At 46.3% G+C, this 23,289-nt stretch overlaps 1 protein-coding gene across 1 annotated transcript; it reads left to right on the top strand.

The window, feature by feature from the left end:
• Positions 1 to 1,634: 1,634 nt before the first annotated feature.
• On the top strand, positions 1,635 to 22,978 carry LOC127917108 (ankyrin-3-like). Its single transcript, XM_052500471.1, has 8 exons — positions 1,635 to 1,729; positions 7,855 to 7,950; positions 13,556 to 13,753; positions 14,615 to 14,713; positions 19,922 to 20,020; positions 20,305 to 20,403; positions 21,754 to 21,849; positions 22,049 to 22,978. The coding sequence occupies exons 1-8, from the start codon at positions 1,673 to 1,675 to the stop codon at positions 22,154 to 22,156; spliced, it is 852 nt and encodes a 283-aa protein (XP_052356431.1). The 5' UTR covers positions 1,635 to 1,672; the 3' UTR covers positions 22,157 to 22,978.
• The last annotated feature ends 311 nt before the right edge of the window (positions 22,979 to 23,289 follow it).

Genomic DNA, 23,289 nt, shown 5'->3' with positions numbered 1-23,289 from the left:
TAGCTATCTGAATATACTAACTACTGTGATATGTGGTTGTCCCACCTAGCTATCTGAATACACTAACTACTGTGATATGTGGTTGTCCACCTAGCTATCTGAATATACTAACTACTGTGATATGTGGTTGTCTCACCTAGCTATCTGAATATACTAACTACTGTGATATGTGGTTGTCCCACCAAGCTATCTGAATATACTAACTACTGTGATATGTGGTTGTAACACCTAGCTATCTGAATATACTAACTACTGTAATATGTGGTTGTCCCACCTAGCTATCTGAATATACTAACTACTGTAATATGTGGTTGTCCACCTAGCTATCTGAAGGTGAATATACTAACTACTGTGATATGTGGTTGTCTCACCTAGCTATCTGAATACACTAACTACTGTGATATTTGGTTGTCCCACCTAGCTATCTGAATATACTAACTACTGTGATATGTGGTTGTCCCACCTAGCTATCTGAATATACTAACTACTGTGATATGTGGTTGTCTCACCTAGCTATCTGAATATACTAACTACTGTGATATGTGGTTGTCCACCTAGCTATCTGAATATACTAACTACTGTGATATGTGGTTGTCTCACCTAGCTATCTGAATATACTAACTACTGTGATATGTGGTTGTCTCACCTAGCTATCTGAATATACTAACTACTGTGATATGTGGTTGTCCCACCTAGCTATCTGAATATACTAACTACTGTGATATGTGGTTGTCTCACCTAGCTATCTGAATATACTAACTACTGTGATATGTGGTTGTCTCACCTAGCTATCTGAATATACTAACTACTGTGATATGTGGTTGTCTCACCTAGCTATCTGAATATACTAACTACTGTGATATGTGGTTGTCTCACCTAGCTATCTGAATATACTAACTACTGTGATATGTGGTTGTCCACCTAGCTATCTGAATATACTAACTACTGTAATATATGGTTGTCTCACCTAGCTATCTGAATATACTAACTACTGTGATATGTGGTTGTCCCACCAAGCTATCTGAATATACTAACTACTGTGATATGTGGTTGTCCCACCTAGCTATCTGAATATACTAACTACTGTGATATGTGGTTGTCTCACCTAGCTATCTGAATATACTAACTACTGTGATATGTGGTTGTCTCACCTAGCTATCTGAATATACTAACTACTGTGATATGTGGTTGTCCCACCTAGCTATCTGAATATACTAACTACTGTGATATGTGGTTGTCCCACCTAGCTATCTGAATATACTAACTACTGTGATATATGGTTGTCCCACCTAGCTATCTGATGATGAAAGCACTAACTGTAAGGTGCTCTGGATAAGAGCTTCTGCTAAATGACTAACATGTAATAATCTATGATGTGATGCTGTGAGTGTTGTTGTGGCTCATTGCTGTCTACTCCTCTCCTCTCTTCTCTCATCTCCTTTCCTCTCTCATCTCCTCTCTCATCTCCTCTCTGTACTCCTCTCATCTCCATCATCTCCTCCCTGTCTCCTCTCTCCTTTCATCACCTCCTCCTCTCCTTTCCTTTCCTTTCATCACCTCCTCCTCTCCTCTCCTTTCCTTTCATCACCTCCTCCTCTCCTTTCCTCTCTCCTCTCCTCCCCTCTTCCAGAAAGGCTTCACTCCCCTCCATGTTGCAGCTAAGTATGGGAAGATGGAAGTGGCCAACCTTCTGCTGCAGAGACACACTGCGCCCGATGCAGCTGGGAAGGTACCGTAGTCACCATGGAAACAGGGATGAGCTAGTCTGGTAGTCAGTAGTGCATCTCACTGATAGTAATAGTAACGTACAGCACAGATAGTTCTCACTGATGTCATATGAGTTATTCTCATATTGGTTCATTATAATGTAACTACACATCAGTATTCTTGCAGTGCTACTAACCAGGTTCCCATCCAACCTTTTTCAGTTGTCGGTAAAATGTGTTATTTGAGAAATGGCGGTGAAAACGCCTTTTGTGTGCAAATATTGATTAACCATCACATGGAAGGAAGCTTGGGAGTCACGCAATGATATGTTGTGTGGTCCTCCCACTACGACTCCAGCTTGGAGCTACGCGATGATATGTTGTGTGGTCCTCCCACTACGACTCCGGCTTGGAGCTACGCGATGATATGTTGTGTGGTCCTCCCACTACGACTCCAGCTTGGAGCTACGCGATGATATGTTTTGTGGTCCTCCCACTACGACTCCGGGTTGGAGCTACGTGATGATATGTTGTGTGGTCCTCCCACTACGACTCCGGCTTGGAGCTACGCGATTATATATTTTGTGGTCCTCCCACTACGACTCCGGGTTGGAGCTACGTGATGATATGTTGTGTGGTCCTCCCACTACGACTCCAGCTTGGAGCTACGCGATGATATGTTGTGTGGTCCTCCCACTACGACTCCGGCTTGGAGCTACGCGATGATATGTTGTGTGGTCCTCCCACTACGACTCCAGCTTGGAGCTACGCGATGATATGTTTTGTGGTCCTCCCACTACGACTCCGGGTTGGAGCTACGTGATGATATGTTGTGTGGTCCTCCCACTACGACTCCGGCTTGGAGCTACGCGATTATATATTTTGTGGTCCTCCCACTACGACTCCGGGTTGGAGCTACGTGATGATATGTTGTGTGGTCCTCTCACTACGACTCCGGCTTGGAGCTACGCGATTATATATTTTGTGGTCCTCCCACTACGACTCCGGGTTGGAGCTACGTGATGATATGTTGTGTGGTCCTCCCACTACGACTCCGGCTTGGAGCTACGCGATGATATGTTGTGTGGTCCTCCCACTACGACTCCGGCTTGGAGCTACGTGATGATATGTTGTGTGGTCCTCCCACTACGACTCCGGCTTGGAGCTACGTGATGATATGTTGTGTGGTCCTCCCACTACGACTCCGGCTTGGAGCTACGTGATGATATGTTGTGTGGTCCTCCCACTACGACTCCGGCTTGGAGCTACGTGATGATATGTTGTGTGGTCCTCCCACTACGACTCCGGCTTGGAGCTACGTGATGATATGTTGTGTGGTCCTCCCACTACGACTCCGGCTTGGAGCTACGCGATGATATGTTGTGTGGTCCTCCCACTCGACTCCGGCTTGAGCTGCGCGATTATATATTTTGTGGTCCTCCCACTACGACTCCGGGTTGGAGCTACGTGATGATATGTTGTGTGGTCCTCCCACTACGACTCCGGCTTGGAGCTTGATATGTTGTGTGGTCCTCCCACTACGACTCCGGCTTGGAGCTACGCGATGATATGTTGTGTGGTCCTCCCACTATACTCCGGCTTGGAGCTTTATGTTGTGTGGTCCTCCCACTTACGACTCCGGCTTGGAGCTACTCATTTTGATATGTTGTGTGGTCCTCCCACTCGACTCCGGGTTGGAGCTACGTGATGATATGTTGTGTGGTCCTCCCACTCGACTCCGGCTTGGAGCTACGTGATGATATGTTGTGTGGTCCTCCCACTACGACTCCGGCTTGGAGCTACGTGATGATATGTTGTGTGGTCCTCCCACTAGACTCCGGCTTGGAGCTACGTGATGATATATTGTGTGGTCCTCCCACTACGACTCCGGCTTGGAGCTACGTGATGATATGTTGTGTGGTCCTCCCACTGACTCCGGCTTGGAGCTACGTGATGATATGTTGTGTGGTCCTCCCACTACGACTCCGGCTTGGAGCTACGTGATGATATGTTGTGTGGTCCTCCCACTACGACTCCGGTTGGAGCTACACGATGATATGTTGTGTGGTCCTCCCACTGACTCCGGCTTGGAGCTTAGATGATATGTTGTGTGGTCCTCCCACTACGACTCCGGCTTACGCCATGATATGTTGTGTGGTCCTCCCACTCGACTCCGGCTTGGAGCTACGTGATGATATGTTGTGTGGTCCTCCCACTGACTCCGGCTTGGAGCTACACGATGATATGTTGTGTGGTCCTCCCACTACGACTCCGGCTTGGAGCTACGCGATGATATGTTGTGTGGTCCTCCCACTACGACTCCGGCTTGGAGCTACGCCATGATATGTTGTGTGGTCATCCCACTCGACTCCGGCTTGGAGCTACACGATGATATGTTGTGTGGTCCTCCCACTGCGACTCCGGCTTGGAGCTACGTGATGATATGTTGTGTGGTCCTCCCACTGGCTTGGAGCTACGCGATGATATGTTGTGTGGTCCTCCCACTACGACTCCGGGTTGGAGCTACGTGATGATATGTTGTGTGGTCCTCCCACTACGACTCCGGCTTGGAGCTACGTGATGATATGTTGTGTGGTCCTCCCACTACGACTCCGGCTTGGAGCTACGTGATGATATGTTGTGTGGTCCTCCCACTACGACTCCGGCTTGGAGCTACGTGATGATATATTGTGTGGTCCTCCCACTCGACTCCGGCTTACGTGATGATATGTTGTGTGGTCCTCCCACTGACTCCGGCTTGGAGCTACGTGATGATATGTTGTGTGGTCCTCCCACTACGACTCCGGCTTGGAGCTACGTGATGATATGTTGTGTGGTCCTCCCACTACGACTCCGGCTTGGAGCTACACGATGATATGTTGTGTGGTCCTCCCACTACGACTCCGGCTTGGAGCTACGCGATGATATGTTGTGTGGTCCTCCCACTACGACCCGGGCTTGGAGCTACGCCATGATATGTTGTGTGGTCCTCCCACTACGACTCCGGCTTGGAGCTACGTGATGATATGTTGTGTGGTCCTCCCACTACGACTCCGGCTTGGAGCTACACGATGATATGTTGTGTGGTCCTCCCACTACGACTCCGGCTTGGAGCTACGCGATGATATGTTGTGTGGTCCTCCCACTTTAGACTCCGGCTTGAGCTACGCCATGATATGTTGTGTGGTCCTCCCACTACGACTCCGGCTTGAGCTACACGATGATATGTTGTGTGGTCCTCCCACTGCGACTCCGGCTTGGAGCTTGTGATGATATGTTGTGTGGTCCTCCCACTCACTCCGGCTTGGAGCTACGTGATGATATGTTGTGTGGTCCTCCCACTGACTCCGGTTGGACGTGATGATATGTTGTGTGGTCCTCCCACTTTAGGCTTGGAGCTACGTGATGATATATTGTGTGGTCCTCCCACTACGACTCCGGCTTGGAGCTTTTGATATGTTGTGTGGTCCTCCCACTACGACTCCGGCTTGAGCTACGTGATGATATGTTGTGTGGTCCTCCCACTACGACTCCGGCTTGGAGCTACGTGATGATATGTTGTGTGGTCCTCCCACTACGACTCCGGCTTGGAGCTACACGATGATATGTTGTGTGGTCCTCCCACTACGACTCCGGCTTGGGCTATGATATGTTGTGTGGTCCTCCCACTACGACCCCGGCTTGGAGCTACGCCATGATATGTTGTGTGGTCCTCCCACTCGACTCCGGCTTGGAGCTACGTGATGATATGTTGTGTGGTCCTCCCACTACGACTCCGGCTTGGAGCTACACGATGATATGTTGTGTGGTCCTCCCACTACGACTCCGGCTTGGAGCTACGCGATGATATGTTGTGTGGATCCCACTTCCGGTTTGAGCTCACGATGATATGTTGTGTGGTCCTCCCACTGCGACTCCGGCTTGGAGCTACGTGATGATATGTTGTGTGGTCCTCCCACTACGACTCCGGCTTGAGCTACGTGAGATATGTTGTGTGGTCCTCCCACTACGATCCGGCTTGGAGCTACGTGATGATATGTTGTGTGGTCCTCCCACTACGACTTTTCATTTGATTATTAGCTGGATGTAGAAACTGTATGAATGAAGGTCCATTATCATGTATACAGGTTGGATTTGGTTTGACTCATTTAGAAGTAGATTGAGGTTTGAGTCATTTAGAAGCAGATTGAGGTTTGACTCATTTAGAAGTAGATTGGGGTTGGATTTGGTTTGACTCATTTAGAAGTAGATTGAGGTTGGATTTGGTTTGACTCATTTAGAAGTAGATTGAGGTTGGATTTGGTTTGACTCATTTAGAAGTAGACTGAGGTTGGATTTGGTTTGACTCATTTAGAAGTAGATTGAGGTTGGATTTGGTTTGAGTCATTTAGAAGTAGATTGAGGTTTGACTCATTTAGAAGTAGATTGAGGTTGGATTTGGTTTGACTCATTTAGAAGTAGATTGAGGTTGGATTTGTTTGACTCATTTAGAAGCAGATTGAGGTTGGATTTGGTTTGACTCATTTAGAAGCAGATTGAGGTTTGACTCATTTAGAAGTAGATTCAGCTTGGATTTGTTTGACTCATTTAGAAGCAGATTGAGGTTTGACTCATTTAGAAGTAGATTGAGGTTGGATTTGGTTTGACTCATTTAGAAGTAGATTGAGGTTTGACTCATTTAGAAGTAGATTGAGGTTTGACTCATTTAGAAGCAGATTGAGGTTGAAGATTTTGGATTTGGTTTGACTCATTTAGAAGTAGATTCAGCTTGGATTTGGTTTGACTCATTTAGAAGTAGATTGAGGTTGGATTTGGTTTGACTCATTTAGAAGTAGATTGAGGTTTGACTCATTTAGAAGCAGATTGAGGTTGGATTTGGTTTGACTCATTTAGAAGTAGATTGAGGTCGGATTTGGTTTGACTCATTTAGAAGTAGATTGAGGTTTGACTCATTTAGAAGTAGATTGAGGTTGGATTTGGTTTGAGTCATTTAGAAGTAGATTGAGGTTTGACTCATTTAGAAGTAGATTGAGGTTTGACTCATTTAGAAGTAGATTGAGTTTGTTTCCCCAACATGTGTTTGACACCCCTGCTCTAGAGAGAGAAGCCCCTGTTATGATGCTGAAACACTCTGATCAATCTAACATCAAATCAAATGTATTTATAAAGCCCTTCTTAGATCAGCTGATATCTCAAAGTGCTGTACAGAAACCCAGGCTAAAACCCCAAACAGCAAGCAATGCAGGTGTAGAAGCACGGTGGCTAGGAAAAACTCCCTAGAAAGGCCAAAACCTAGGACGAAGCCTAGAGAGGAACCAGGCTATGAGGGGTGGCCAGTCCTCTTCTGGCTGTGCCGGGTGGAGATTATAACAGAACATGGCTGTTAAAATGTTCATAAATGACCAGCATGGTCAAATAATAATAATCACAGTAGTTGTCGAGGGTGCAACAAGTCAGCATCTCAGGAGTAAATGTCAGTTGGCTTTTCATAGCCGATCACTAAGAGTATCTCTTCCGCTCCTGCTGTCTCTAGAGAGTTGAAAACAGCAGGTCTGGGACAGGTAGCACGTCCGGTGAACAGGTCGTTCCATAGCCGCAGGCAGAACAGTTGAAACTGGAACAGCAGCATGGCCAGGTGGACTGGGGACAGCCAGGAGTCATCAGGCTAGTTAGTCCTGAGGCATGGTCCGAGGGCTCAGGTCCTCCGAGAGATAGAAAGAAAGAGAGAATTAGAGAGAGCATACTTAAATTCACACAGGACACCGGATAAGACAGGAGAAGTACTCCAGATATAACAGACTGACCCTAGCCCCCTGACACATAAACTACTGCAGCATAAATACTGGAGGCTGAGACAGGAGGGGTCAGGAGACACTGTGGCCCCATCCGATGATACCCGGACAGGGCCAAACAGGAAGGATATAACCCCACCCACGTTGCCAAAGCACAGCCCCACACCACTAGAGGGACATCTTGGTCCGAGACTTAACATGTCTTTATTCAACAGACAAAGGCAGTATTGGAATTGTTCTAACTGATGTATATTTCAACCACTTCAGATCCCAGTTTGTCATCCTTCCACTGTGTTGGGCTAAGTGCCTCCACCTTCAGTCCAACACTAATGCAGCTGTGTATGCCGTTTCTATAGAGTGGTCTAACTCCCCATGTAGCTGCTCACTATGACAACCAGAAAGTGGCTCTGCTGCTGCTGGACCAGGGAGCTTCACCGCACGCTGCTGCCAAGGTAGGTATCACTTACACATTTACACCACAGCAGACGCTCTTATCCAGAGCCACTTACAGGATCCGTTAGGGTTAAATGCCTTGCACAAAGGCACATGATGGGCTCCCGGACATGATCGGGAGTCCCATAGGGCGGCACACAATTGGCCCAGCGTCATCCGGGATAGGGGAGGCCGGGGTAGGGGAGGCCGGGGTAGGGGGGGCCGGGGTAGGGGAGGCCGGGGTAGGGGAGGCCGGGGTAGGGGAGGCCGGGATAGGGGAGGCCGGGGTAGGAGAGGCCGGGATAGGGGAGGCCGGGGTAGGGGAGGCCGGGGTAGGGGAGGCCGGGGTAGGGGAGGCCGGGGTAGGGGAGGCCGGGGTAGGGGAGGCCGGGGTAGGGGAGGCCGGGATAGGGGAGGCCGGGGTAGGGGAGGCCGGGGTAGGGGAGGCCGGGTTAGGGGAGGCCGGGGTAGGGGAGGCCGGGATAGGGGAGGCCGGGGTAGGGGAGGCCGGGATAGGGGAGGCCGGGATAGGGGAGGCCGGGGTAGGGGAGGCCGGGATAGGGGAGGCCGGGGTAGGAACTACCACACCACTACCACACCAGTCTGCTCAGGAACTACCACACCACTACCACACCAGTCTGCTCAGGAACTACCACACCACTACCACACCAGTCTGCTCAGGAACTACCACACCACTACCACACCAGTCTGCTCAGGAACTACCACACCACTACCACACCAGTCTGCTCAGGAACTACCACACCACTACCACACCAGTCTGCTCAGGAACTACCACACCACTACCACACCAGTCTGCTCAGGAACTACCACACCACTACCACACCAGTCTGCTCAGGAACTACCACACCACTACCACACCAGTCTGCTCAGGAACTACCACACCACTACCACACCAGTCTGCTCAGGAACTACCACACCACTACCACACCAGTCTGCTCAGGAACTACCACACCAGTCTGCTCAGGAACTACCACACCACTACCACACCAGTCTGCTCAGGAACTACCACACCACTACCACACCAGTCTGCTCAGGAACTACCACACCACTACCACACCAGTCTGCTCAGGAACTACCACACCACTACCACACCAGTCTGCTCAGGAACTACCACACCACTACCACACCAGTCTGCTCAGGAACTACCACACCACTACCACACCAGTCTGCTCAGGAACTACCACACCACTACCACACCAGTCTGCTCAGGAACTACCACACCACTACCACACCAGTCTGCTCAGGAACTACCACACCACTACCACACCAGTCTGCTCAGGAACTACCACACCACTACCACACCAGTCTGCTCAGGAACTACCACACCACTACCACACCAGTCTGCTCAGGAACTACCACACCACTACCACACCAGTCTGCTCAGGAACTACCACACCACTACCACACCAGTCTGCTCAGGAACTACCACACCACTACCACACCAGTCTGCTCAGGAACTACCACACCACTACCACACCAGTCTGCTCAGGAACTACCACACCACTACCACACCAGTCTGCTCAGGAACTCCACCACTTATCCACTGGCCCAATGCTCTTAACTGCTATGCCACTTCCTGCCACCACTACCACACCAGTATCAGACCACTACCACACCAGTATCAGACCACTACCACACCAGTATCAGACCACAGGCATCACTACCACACCAGTATCAGACACTACCACACCAGTATCAGACCACTACCACACCAGTATCAGACCACTACCACACCAGTATCAGACCACTACCACACCAGTATCAGACCACTACCACACCAGTATCAGACCACTACCACACCAGTATCAGACCACTACCGCACCAGTATCAGACCACTACCAGACCAGTATCAGACCACTACCGCATCACTACCACACCAGTATCAGACCACTACCACACCAGTATCATACCACTACCACACCAGTATCAGACCACTACCACACCAGTATCAGACCACTACCGCATCACTACCACACCAGTATCAGACCACTACCACACCAGTATCAGACCACTACCACACCAGTATCATACCACTACCACACCAGTATCAGACCACTACCACACCAGCATCAGACCACTACCACACCAGTATCAGACCACTACCACACCAGCATCAGACCACTACCACACCAGTATCATACCACTACCACACCAGTATCAGACCATTACCACACCAGTATAATACCACTACCACACCAGTATCATACCACTACCACACCAGCATCAGACCACTACCACACCAGTATCAGACCACTACCACACCAGTATCAGACCACTACCACACCAGTATCAGACCACTACCACACCAGTATCATACCACTACCACACCAGTATCAGACCACTACCACACCAGTATCAGACCACTACCACACCAGTATCAGACCACTACCACACCAGTATCAGACCACTACCACACCAGTATCAGACCACTACCACACCAGTATCAGACCACTACCACACCAGTATCAGACCACTACCACACCAGTATCAGACCACTACCACACCAGTATCAGACCACTACCACACCAGTATCAGACAACTACCACACCAGTACCAGACCACTACCACACCAGTATCAGACCACTACCACACCAGTATCAGACCACTACCACACCAGTATCAGACCACTACCACACCAGTATCAGACCACTACCACACCAGTATCAGACCACTACCACACCAGCATCAGACCACTACCACACCAGTATCAGACCACTACCACACCAGTATCAGACCACTACCACACCAGTATCAGACCACTACCACACCAGTATCAGACCACTACCACACCAGTATCAGACCACTACCACACCAGTATCAGACCACTACCACACCAGTATCAGACCATTACCACACCATTATAATACCACTACTACACCAGTATCAGACCACTACCACACCAGTATCAGACCACTACCACACCAGTATCAGACCACTACCACACCAGGATCAGACCACTACCACACCAGGATCAGACCACTACCACACCAGTATCAGACCACTACCACACCAGTATCAGACCACTACCACACCAGTATCAGACCACTACCACACCAGTATCAGACCACTACCACACCAGTATCAGACCACTACCGCACCACTACCACACCAGTATCAGACCACTACCACACCAGCATCAGACCACTACCACACCAGTATCAGACCACTACCACACCAGTATCAGACCACTACCACACCAGTATCAGACCACTACCGCATCACTACCACACCAGTATCAGACCACTACCACACCAGCATCAGACCACTACCACACCAGCATCAGACCACTACCACACCAGTATCAGACCACTACCACACCAGTATCAGACCACTACCACACCAGTATCAGACCACGACTCACTGATCTGATACAGCAGGATCAAGACTCACTGATCTGAAACAGCAGAACCACCACTCACTGATCTAATACAGCAGGACCACGACTCACTGATCTAATACAGCAGGACCACGACTCACTGATCTAATACAGCAGGACCACAACTCACTGATCTAATACAGCAGGATCAAGACTCACTGATCTGAAACAGCAGAACCACCACTCACTGATCTAATACAGCAGGACCACGACTCACTGATCTAATACAGCAGGACCACGACTCACTGATCTAATACAGCAGGACCACAACTCACTGATCTAATACAGCAGGACCACGACTCACTGATCTGAAACAGCAGGACCACGACTCACTGATCTAATACAGCAGGATCAAGACTCACTGATCTGAAACAGCAGAACCACGACTCACTGATCTAATACAGCAGGACCACGACTCACTAATCTAATACAGCAGGACCACGACTCACTGATCTAATACAGCAGGACCACGACTCACTGAACTGAAACAGCAGGACCACGACTCACTGATCTAATACAGCAGGACCACGACTCACTGATCTAATACAGCAGAACCACGACTCACTGATCTGAAACAGCAGGACCACGACTCACTGAGTGAATGGGTACCCTCCTCTGTGGTGTAGAATGGGTAGCCTCCTCTGTGGTGTAATATGTTCTGTCTGTGGTGTAGAATGGGTACCCTCCTCTGTGGTGTAATATGTTATGTCTGTGGTGTAGAATGGCTACCCTCCTCTGTGGTGTAATATGTTCTGTCTGTGGTGTAGAATGGGTACCCTCCTCTGTGGTGTAATATGTTCTGTCTGTGGTGTAGAATGGGTACCCTCCTCTGTGGTGTAATATGTTCTGTCTGTCGTGTAGAATGGGTACCCTCCTCTGTGGTGTAATATGTTATGTCTGTGGTGTAGAATGGGTACCCTCCTCTGTGGTGTAATATGTTATGTCTGTGGTGTAGAATGGGTACCCTCCTCTGTGGTGTAATATGTTATGTCTGTGGTGTAGAATGGGTGTAATACTGTGGTGTAGAATGGGTACCCTCCTCTGTGGTGTAATATGTTCTGTCTGTGGTGTAGAATGGGTACCCTCCTCTGTGGTGTAATATGTTCTGTCTGTGGTGTAGAATGGGTACCCTCCTCTGTGGTGTAATATGTTCTGTCTGTGGTGTAGAATGGGTACCCTCCTCTGTGGTGTAATATGTTCTGTCTGTGGTGTAGAATGGGTACCCTCCTCTGTGGTGTAGAATGGGTACCCTCTGTGGTGTAGAATGGGTACCCTCCTCTGTGGTGTAATATGTTCTGTCTGTGGTGTAGAATGGGTACCCTCCTCTGTGGTGTAATATGTTCTGTCTGTGGTGTAGAATGGGTACCCTCCTCTGTGGTGTAGAATGGGTACCTCCTCTGTGGTGTAATATGTTATGTCTGTGGTGTAGAATGGGTACCCTCCTCTGTGGTGTAATATGTTCTGTCTGTGGTGTAGAATGGGTACCCTCCTCTGTGGTGTAATATGTTCTGTCTGTGGTGTAGAATGGGTACCCTCCTCTGTGGTGTAATATGTTATGTCTGTGGTGTAGAATGGGTACCCTCCTCTGTGGTGTAATATGTTCTGTCTGTGGTGTAGAATGGGTACCCTCCTCTGTGGTGTAATATGTTATGTCTGTGGTGTAGAATGGGTACCCTCCTCTGTGGTGTAATATGTTCTGTCTGTGGTGTAGAATGGGTACCCTCCTCTGTGGTGTAATATGTTCTGTCTGTGGTGTAGAATGGCTACCCTCCTCTGTGTTGTAATATGTTCTGTCTGTGGTGTAGAATGGGTACCTTCCTCTGTGGTGTAATATGTTCTGTCTGTGGTGTAGAATGGGTATACTCCTCTGTGGTGTAATATGTTCTGTCTGTGGTGTAGAATGGGTATCCTCCTCTGTGGTGTACTATGTTCTGTCTGTGGTGTAGAATGGGTACCCTCCTCTGTGGTGTAATATGTTCTGTCTGTGGTGTAGAATGGGTACCCTCCTCTGTGGTGTAATATGTTCTGTCTGTGGTGTAGAATGGGTACCCTCCTCTGTGGTGTAATATGTTCTGTCTGTGGTGTAGAATGGGTACCCTCCTCTGTGGTGTAATATGTTCTGTCTGTGGTGTAGAATGGGTACCCTCCTCTGTGGTTTAATATGTTCTGTCTGTGGTGTAGAATGGGTACCCTCCTCTGTGGTGTAATATGTTCTGTCTGTGGTGTAGAATGGCTATACTCCACTCCACATCGCGGCTAAGAAGAACCAGATGGAGATTGCCACGACGCTGCTGGAGTACGGAGCCGACACCAACGCTATGACACGTCAGGGCATCACACCGCTGCACCTGGCCTCTCAGGAGGGCAACGTAGACATCGTTACCCTGCTACTGGCCAGGGAAGCCACCATCAGCTTGGGCAACAAGGTGGGGGTTAGGGGTCAGGTGTTAGGGTTGTCCTGAGTTATAATGTGGTATGTCCTGTCCTGTGTTCTAATGTGGTATGTCCTGTCCTGTGTTCTAATGTGGTATGTCCTGTCCTTTGTTCTAATGTGGTATGTCCTGTGTTCTAATGTGGTATGTCCTGTCCTGTGTTCTAATGTGGTATGTCCTGTCCTGTGTTCTAATGTGGTATGTCCTGTCCTGTGTTCTAATGTGGTATGTCCTGTCCTGTGTTCTAATGTGGTATGTCCTGTCCTGTGTTCTAATGTGGTATGTCCTGTCCTGTGTTCTAATGTGGTATGTCCTGTCCTGTGTTCTAATGTGGTATGTCCTGTCCTGTGTTCTAATGTGGTATGTCCTGTCCTGTGTTCTAATGTGGTATGTCCTGTCCTGTGTTCTAATGTGGTATGTCCTGTCCTGTTCTAATGTGGTATGTCCTGTCCTGTGTTCTAATGTGGTATGTCCTGTGTTCTGTGTATGTCCTGTGTGTTCTAATGTATGTCCTGTCCTGTGTTCTAATGTGGTATGTCCTGTCCTGTGTTCTAATGTGGTATGTCCTGTCCTGTGTTCTAATGTGGTATGTCCTGTCCTGTGTTCTATTGTGTTATGTCCTGTCCTGTGTTCTAATGTGGTATGTCCTGTGTTCTAATGTGGTATGTCCTGTCCTGTGTTCTAATGTGGTATGTCCTGTCCTGTGTTCTAATGTGGTATGTCCTGTCCTGTGTTCTAATGTGGTATGTCCTGTCCTGTGTTCTAATGTGGTATGTCCTGTCCTGTGTTCTAATGTGGTATGTCATATCCTGTGTTCTAATGTGGTATGTCCTGTCCTGTGTCCTCTCCTCTCAGAGTGGTCTGACTCCTCTCCACCTGGCAGCTCAGGATGACAAGGTCAACGTAGCTGAGGTGCTGGTTAACCAGGGGGCCACTGTTGACCCAGAGACTAAGGTACACACACATGTACACATGTTCAACTCTGGTCTGACAGCCGTGTAGGTTGGCTGGTCCCTCCTGAAACCTCACTGCAGAACACTCATTGAGAAACACAACAGAGAGAGCAGAAGGTCTAGAAACACAGAGAGGGACCAGAGGGACTAGAAACCCAGAGAGAGACCAGGGGGACTAGAAACCCAGAGAGAGAGACCAGAAGGTCTAGAAACCCAGAGAGAGACCAGGAGGATTAGAAACCCAGAGAGGAGAGACCAGGAGGACTAGAAACCCAGAGAGGGGAGACCAGGAGGACTAGAAACCCAGAGAGGGGAGACCAGGGGGACTAGAAACCCAGAGAGAGACCAGGGGGACTAGAAACCCAGAGAGGGACCAGAGGGACTAGAAACCCAGAGAGAGACCAGGAGGACTAGAAACCCAGAGAGAGAGAGACCAGGAGGACTAGAAACCCAGAGAGGAGAGACCAGGAGGACTCAGAGAGAGAGACCAGAAGGTCTACAAACCCAGAGAGGAGAGACCAGTAGGACTAGAAACCCAGAGAGAGACCAGGAGGACTAGAAACCCAGAGAGAGACCAGGAGGACTAGAAACCCAGAGAGAGACCAGGAGGACTAGAAACCCAGTGAGAGAGACCAGAAAGACTAGAAACCCAGAGAGGAGAGACCAGGAGGACTAGAAACCCAGAGAGGAGAGACCAGGAGGACTAGAAACCCAGAGAGGAGAGACCAGAAGGTCTAGAAACCCAGAGAGGAGAGAGAGACCAGAAGGTCTAGAAACCCAGAGAGAGAGAACAAAGAAAGGGAGAGAGAGAGAAGGACCAGAGAGATGAGAGATAAGGACCAGAGAGACGAGAGAGAGGCCCAGTTCCAAGGCCTTCATTGTAACTGACTTGCCTAGTTAAATAAAGTTTAAATAAAAATGTTTTTTTTTATTCACTACTACACTACAACAGTACTCTACAACACTACAGTACTACGCTGAAACTCTACAACAGTATTCTGAAAAACTGAATTACTACAACACTGAAACACTACAACACTGAATCACTACAACACTGAATCACTACAACACTGAATCACTACAACACTGAATCACTACAACACTGAATCACTACAACACTGAAACACTACAACACTGAAACACTACAACACAACACTGAATTACTACAACACTGAATTACTACAACACTGAATCACTACAACACTGAATCACTACACCACTGAAACACTACAACACTGAAACACTACAACACAACACTGAATTACTACAACACTGAATCACTACAACACTGAATCACTACAACACTGAAACACTACAACACTACAACACTGAATCACTACACCACTGAAACACTACAACACTGAAACACTACAACACAACACTGAATTACTACAACACTGAATCACTACTACACTGAATCACTACAACACTGAATCACTACAACACTGAAACACTACAACACAACACTGAATTACTACAACACTGAAACACTACAACACAACACTGAATCACTACAACACTGAATCACTACTACACTGAATCACTACAACACTGAATCACTACAACACTGAAACACTACAACACTGAATCACTACTACACTGAATCACTACAACACTGAATCACTACAACACTGAAACACTACAACACAACACTGAATTACTACAACACTGAATCACTACAACACTGAATTACTACAACACTGAAACACTACAACACTGAAACACTACAACACTGAAACACTACAACACTGAAACACTACAACACTGAAACACTACACCACTGAAACACTACAACACTGAATTACTACAACACTGAAACACTACACCACTGAAACACTACAACACTGAAACACTACAACACTGAATCACTACAACACTGAATCACTACAACACTGAATCACTACAACACTGAAACACTACAACACTGAAACACTACACCACTGAATCACTACAACACTGAATCACTACAACACTGAATCACTACAACACTGAAACACTACACCACTGAAACACTGAAACACTATCACTACAACACTGAAACACTACAACACTGAATCACTACACCACTGAATCACTACAACACTGAATCACTACAACACAAACACTACAACTGAAACACTACAACACTGAAACACTACAACACTGAAACACTACAACACTGAATCACTACACCACTGAATTACTACAACACTGCATCACTACAACACTGAATCACTACACCACTGAAACACTACACCACTGAAACACTGAATCAACACTGAATCACTACAACACTGAAACACTACAACACTGAAACACTACAACACTGAAACACTACAACACTGAAACACTACAACACTGAATCACTACAACACTGAAACACTACACCACTGAATCACTACACTGAAACACTACAACACTAATCACTACAACACTGAAACACTACACCACAATCACTACAACTGAAACACTACAACACTGAAACACTACAACACTGAAACACTACACCACTGAATCACTACAACACTGAATCACTACAACACTGAAACACTACACCACTGAATCACTACAACACTGAAACACTACAACACTGAAACACTACAACACTGAATCACTACAACACTGAATCACTACAACACTGAATCACTACAACACTGAATCACTACAACACTGAAACACTACAACACTGAAACACTACAACACTGAAACACTACAACACTGAAACACTACAACACTGAATCACTACAACACTGAATCACTACAACACTGAAACACTACAACACTGAAACACTGAAACACTACAACACTACAACACTGAACACTGTACACTACAACACTGAATCACTACACCACTGAAACACTACAACACTGAAACACTACAACACTGAAACACTACAACACTGAAACACTACAACACTACACTACACTGAACACTGTACACTACAACACTGAAACACTACAACACTGAAACACTACAACACTGAAACACTACAACACTGAAACACTGAAACACTACAACACTACACTACACTATAACACTGTACACTACAACACTGAATCACTACAACACTGAAACACTACAACACTGAAACACTACAACACTGAAACACTACAACACTGAAACACTACACCACTGAAACACTACAACACTGAATTACTACAACACTGAAACACTACACCACTGAAACACTACAACACTGAAACACTACAACACTGAATCACTACAACACTGAATCACTACAACACTGAATCACTACAACACTGAATCACTACAACACTGAAACACTACACCACTGAATCACTACAACACTGAATCACTACAACACTGAATCACTACAACACTGAAACACTACACCACTGAAACACTGAAACACTACAACACTACAATACAACACTGAAACACTACAACACTGAATCACTACACCACTGAATCACTACAACACTGAATCACTACAACACTGAAACACTACAACACTGAAACACTACAACACTGAAACACTACAACACTGAAACACTACAACACTGAATCACTACACCACTGAATTACTACAACACTGCATCACTACAACACTGAATCACTACACCACTGAAACACTACACCACTGAAACACTGAATCACTACAACACTGAATCACTACAACACTGAAACACTACAACACTGAAACACTACAACACTGAAACACTACAACACTGAAACACTACAACACTGAATCACTACAACACTGAAACACTACACCACTGAATCACTACAACACTGAAACACTACAACACTGAAACACTACAACACTGAAACACTACAACACTGAATCACTACAACACTGAATCACTACAACACTGAATCACTACAACACTGAAACACTACAACACTGAAACACTACAACACTGAAACACTACAACACTGAAACACTACAACACTGAAACACTACAACACTGAATCACTACAACACTGAATCACTACAACACTGAAACACTACAACACTGAAACACTACAACACTGAAACACTGAAACACTACAACACTACAACACTATAACACTGTACACTACAACACTGAATCACTACAACACTGAAACACTACAACACTGAAACACTACAACACTGAAACACTACAACACTGAAACACTACAACACTGAATCACTACACCACTGAATTACTACAACACTGCATCACTACAACACTGAATCACTACACCACTGAAACACTACACCACTGAAACACTGAATCACTACAACACTGAATCACTACAACACTGAAACACTACAACACTGAAACACTACAACACTGAAACACTACAACACTGAAACACTACAACACTGAATCACTACAACACTGAAACACTACACCACTGAATCACTACACCACTGAAACACTACAACACTGAATCACTACAACACTGAAACACTACACCACTGAATCACTACACCACTGAAACACTACAACACTGAAACACTACAACACTGAAACACTACAACACTGAAACACTACACCACTGAATCACTACAACACTGAAACACTACAACACTGAAACACTACAACACTGAATCACTACAACACTGAATCACTACAACACTGAATCACTACAACACTGAAACACTACAACACTGAAACACTACAACACTGAAACACTACAACACTGAAACACTACAACACTGAAACACTACAACACTGAATCACTACAACACTGAATCACTACAACACTGAAACACTACAACACTGAAACACTACAACACTGAAACACTGAAACACTACAACACTACACTACACTATAACACTGTACACTACAACACTGAATCACTACACCACTGAAACACTACAACACTGAAACACTACAACACTGAAACACTACAACACTGAAACACTACAACACTACACTACACTATAACACTGTACACTACAACACTGAATCACTACACCACTGAAACACTACAACACTGAAACACTACAACACTGAAACACTACAACACTGAAACACTGAAACACTACAACACTACACTACACTATAACACTGTACACTACAACACTGAAACACTACAACACTGAAACACTACAACACTGAAACACTACAACACTGAAACACTGAAACACTACAACACTACACTACACTATAACACTGTACACTACAACACTGAATCACTACACCACTGAAACACTACAACACTGAATCACTACACCACTGAAACACTACACTAGTGGTCACACCAGGCATAACACTTGATTTCTGTTTCCCTAGATGGGATACACTCCGCTGCATGTGGCGTGTCACTATGGAAACGTGAAGATGGTCAACTTCCTGCTAAAGAACCAGGCCAAGATCAACGCCAAAACCAAGGTTAGGCTCCCCTCCAGATTGAACATATCTATATAGATGTTGGATGTTTGATTTATGGGATAGGGGTCAGGGGTCACAGGTTAGGCTCCCCTCCAGATTGAACATATCTATATAGATGTTAATGTTTGATTTATGGGATAGGGGTCAGGGGTCACAGGTTAGGCTCCCCTCCAGATTTAACATTTCTATATACAGTAGATGTTGTAGGTGTGGGTGTTGGAGTGGGTATGTGTTGGTATGTTTAATTAAAGAGGTGTGTCTGACCTCTACTCCTCCCCCTTCAGAACGGATACACCCCCCTCCATCAGGCGGCCCAGCAAGGCCACACCCACATCATCAACCTACTGCTGCAGCACGGAGCCTCTCCCAACCAAGTCACTGTGGTGAGAACACACACACCTGCTGCAGCACGGAGCCTCTCCCAACCAAGTCACCTTGGTGAGAACACACACACCTGCTGCAGCACAGAGCCTCTCCCAACCAAGTCACCTTGGTGAGAACACACACACCTGCTGCAGCACGGAGCCTCTCCCAACCAACTCACCTTGGTGAGAACACACACACCTGCTGCAGCACAGAGCCTCTCCCAACCAAGTCACCTTGGTGAGAACACACACACCTGCTGCAGCACGGAGCCTCTCCCAACCAACTCACCTTGGTGAGAACACACACACCTGCTGCAGCACAGAGCCTCTCCCAACCAAGTCACCTTGGTGAGAACACACACACCTGCTGCAGCACAGAGCCTCTCCCAACCAACTCACCTTGGTGAGAACACACACTCCTGCTGCAGCATAGACTCTCCCCAAACGAGCTGACTGTGGTGAGCACAGGATTCTGGGAGACATTGCCATTACCCAGTGCCCCCACAGCTGGGACTGCACAGTGAAATACACAGTCACCAACACTATCTCATACACAGTAGGCTGTCATTAGCATGCACTATAACAGTCACATCACAAACACACAGTGTTCCATCTATTGTCTTTGGTAGTATACACAGTAGATACTGACACATGAGGAGGGGTTAGGGGTTAGGGGTCACAGTAATAGTAATATCTGACTGTCTTTAACAGAATGGTAACACAGCCCTGTCCAGGAGGCGGGGTTAGGGGTCACAGTAATAGTAATATCTGACTGTCTTTAACAGAATGGTAACACAGCCCTGTCCATAGCCAGGAGGCTAGGTTAGGGGTTAGGGGTCACAGTATTAGTAATATCTGACTGTCTTTAACAGAATGGTAACACAGCCCTGTCCATAGCCAGGAGGCTAGGTTAGGGGTCACAGTATTAGTAATATCTGACTGTCTTTAACAGAATGGTAACACAGCCCTGTCCATAGCCAGGAGGCTAGGTTAGGGGTCACAGTATTAGTAATATCTGACTGTCTTTAACAGAATGGTAACACAGCCCTGTCCATAGCCAGGAGGCTAGGTTAGGGGTTAGGGGTCACAGTATTAGTAATATCTGACTGTCTTTAACAGAATGGTAACACAGCCCTGTCCAGGAGGCGGGGTTAGGGGTTAGGGGTCACAGTAATAGTAATATCTGACTGTCTTTAACAGAATGGTAACACAGCCCTGTCCAGGAGGCGGGGTTAGGGGTTAGGGGTCACAGTATTAGTAATATCTGACTGTCTTTAACAGAATGGTAACACAGCCCTGTCCATAGCCAGGAGGCTAGGTTAGGGGTTAGGGGTCACAGTATTAGTAATATCTGACTGTCTTTAACAGAATGGTAACACAGCCCTGTCCATAGCCAGGAGGCTGGGGTACATCTCTGTAGTGGATACTCTGAAGGTCGTCACTGAGGAAACACAGACCACTCTGGTGAGACCAGGAGATACTGTTCTTACTAAGTTAGTGTATGAAACAGCTGAACTGTGTTAACTATAACCTTCTAAAAACACCATGAGAAATACAGTAGCCTCCATATCTAAATAGGTATCTGTTGTCTTACAGTTATCCACATGTAAAATAGCTTTCTTTGTTTGTTAACGACTCATTCGAATGTTTGTTCCCTTTCTAGACGGTGACCGAGAAACATAAGATGAACGTTCCAGAAACCATGAATGAGGTTCTGGACATGTCAGATGATGAGGGTAAGAGATGTAGGAATAATGTCTTAATAACCTGATCATATTATATTATATTATATTATCATATCCAGTGACAGATGCAGGAGTTATGTCTTAATAACCTGATCATATTCAGTTACAGATGCAGGAGTTATGTTTTAATAACCTGATCATATTCAGTTACAGATGCAGGAGTAATGTCTTAATAACCTGATCATATTCAGTTACAGATGCAGGAGTTATGTCTTAATAACCTGATCATATCCAGTGACAGATGCAGGAGTTATGTTTTAATAACCTGATCATATCCAGCGACAGATGCAGGAGTTATGTCTTAATAACCTGATCATATCCAGTGACAGATGCAGGAGTTATGTCTTAATAACCTGATCATATTCAGTTACAGATGCAGGAGTTATGTCTTAATAACCTGATCATATCCAGTGACAGATGTAGGAGTTATGTCTTAATAACCTGATCATATTCAGTTACAGATGCAGGAGTTATGTTTTAATAACCTGATCATATCCAGTGACAGATGCAGGAGTTATGTTTTAATAACCTGATCATATTCAGTGACAGATGCAGGAGTTATGTCTTAATAACCTGATCATATCCAGTGACAGATGCAGGAGTTATGTCTTACTAACCTGATCATATTCAGTGACAGATGCAGGAGTTATGTCTTAATAACCTGATCATATCCGTATGATAAATCAACGTAAAATATGGTTTAGATTTATGTATTTTAATGCTTTATCATTTTTCTATGATTTTTAAACACTTTTACACAGTTGGTAAAGCCAATGTACCTGAAATGCTCAATGAAGACTATTTATCTGATGTTGAAGAAGGTACTTTCACCTTTTTACTTTTTCTTCGTTTCTTCAGCAGACGTTCTCTCTGGCTCTGTTGCTCAACATTTATTCAACACTGCTTTTGTTTCTAGCAGTGTTGACATTTATGAGAGAGAGAGACACACAGAGAGAGACACAGAGAGAGAGTGAGAGACAGAGAGAGAGAGTGAGAGACCCAGAGAGAGTGAGATACACAGAGAGAGAGTGAGACACAGAGAGAGACACAGAGAGAGAGAGAGAGAGAGAGAGAGAGAGAGAGAGAGAGAGACAGAGAGAGAGTGAGACACAGAGAGAGAGTGAGACACAGAGAGAGAGAGTGAGAGACCCAGAGAGAG

This window comes from Oncorhynchus keta, unplaced genomic scaffold (genome assembly GCF_023373465.1).
Source record: "Oncorhynchus keta strain PuntledgeMale-10-30-2019 unplaced genomic scaffold, Oket_V2 Un_contig_10769_pilon_pilon, whole genome shotgun sequence".
Lineage (NCBI taxonomy): Eukaryota > Metazoa > Chordata > Actinopteri > Salmoniformes > Salmonidae > Oncorhynchus > Oncorhynchus keta.
This window is presented reverse-complemented; position numbering and strand designations above follow the sequence as displayed.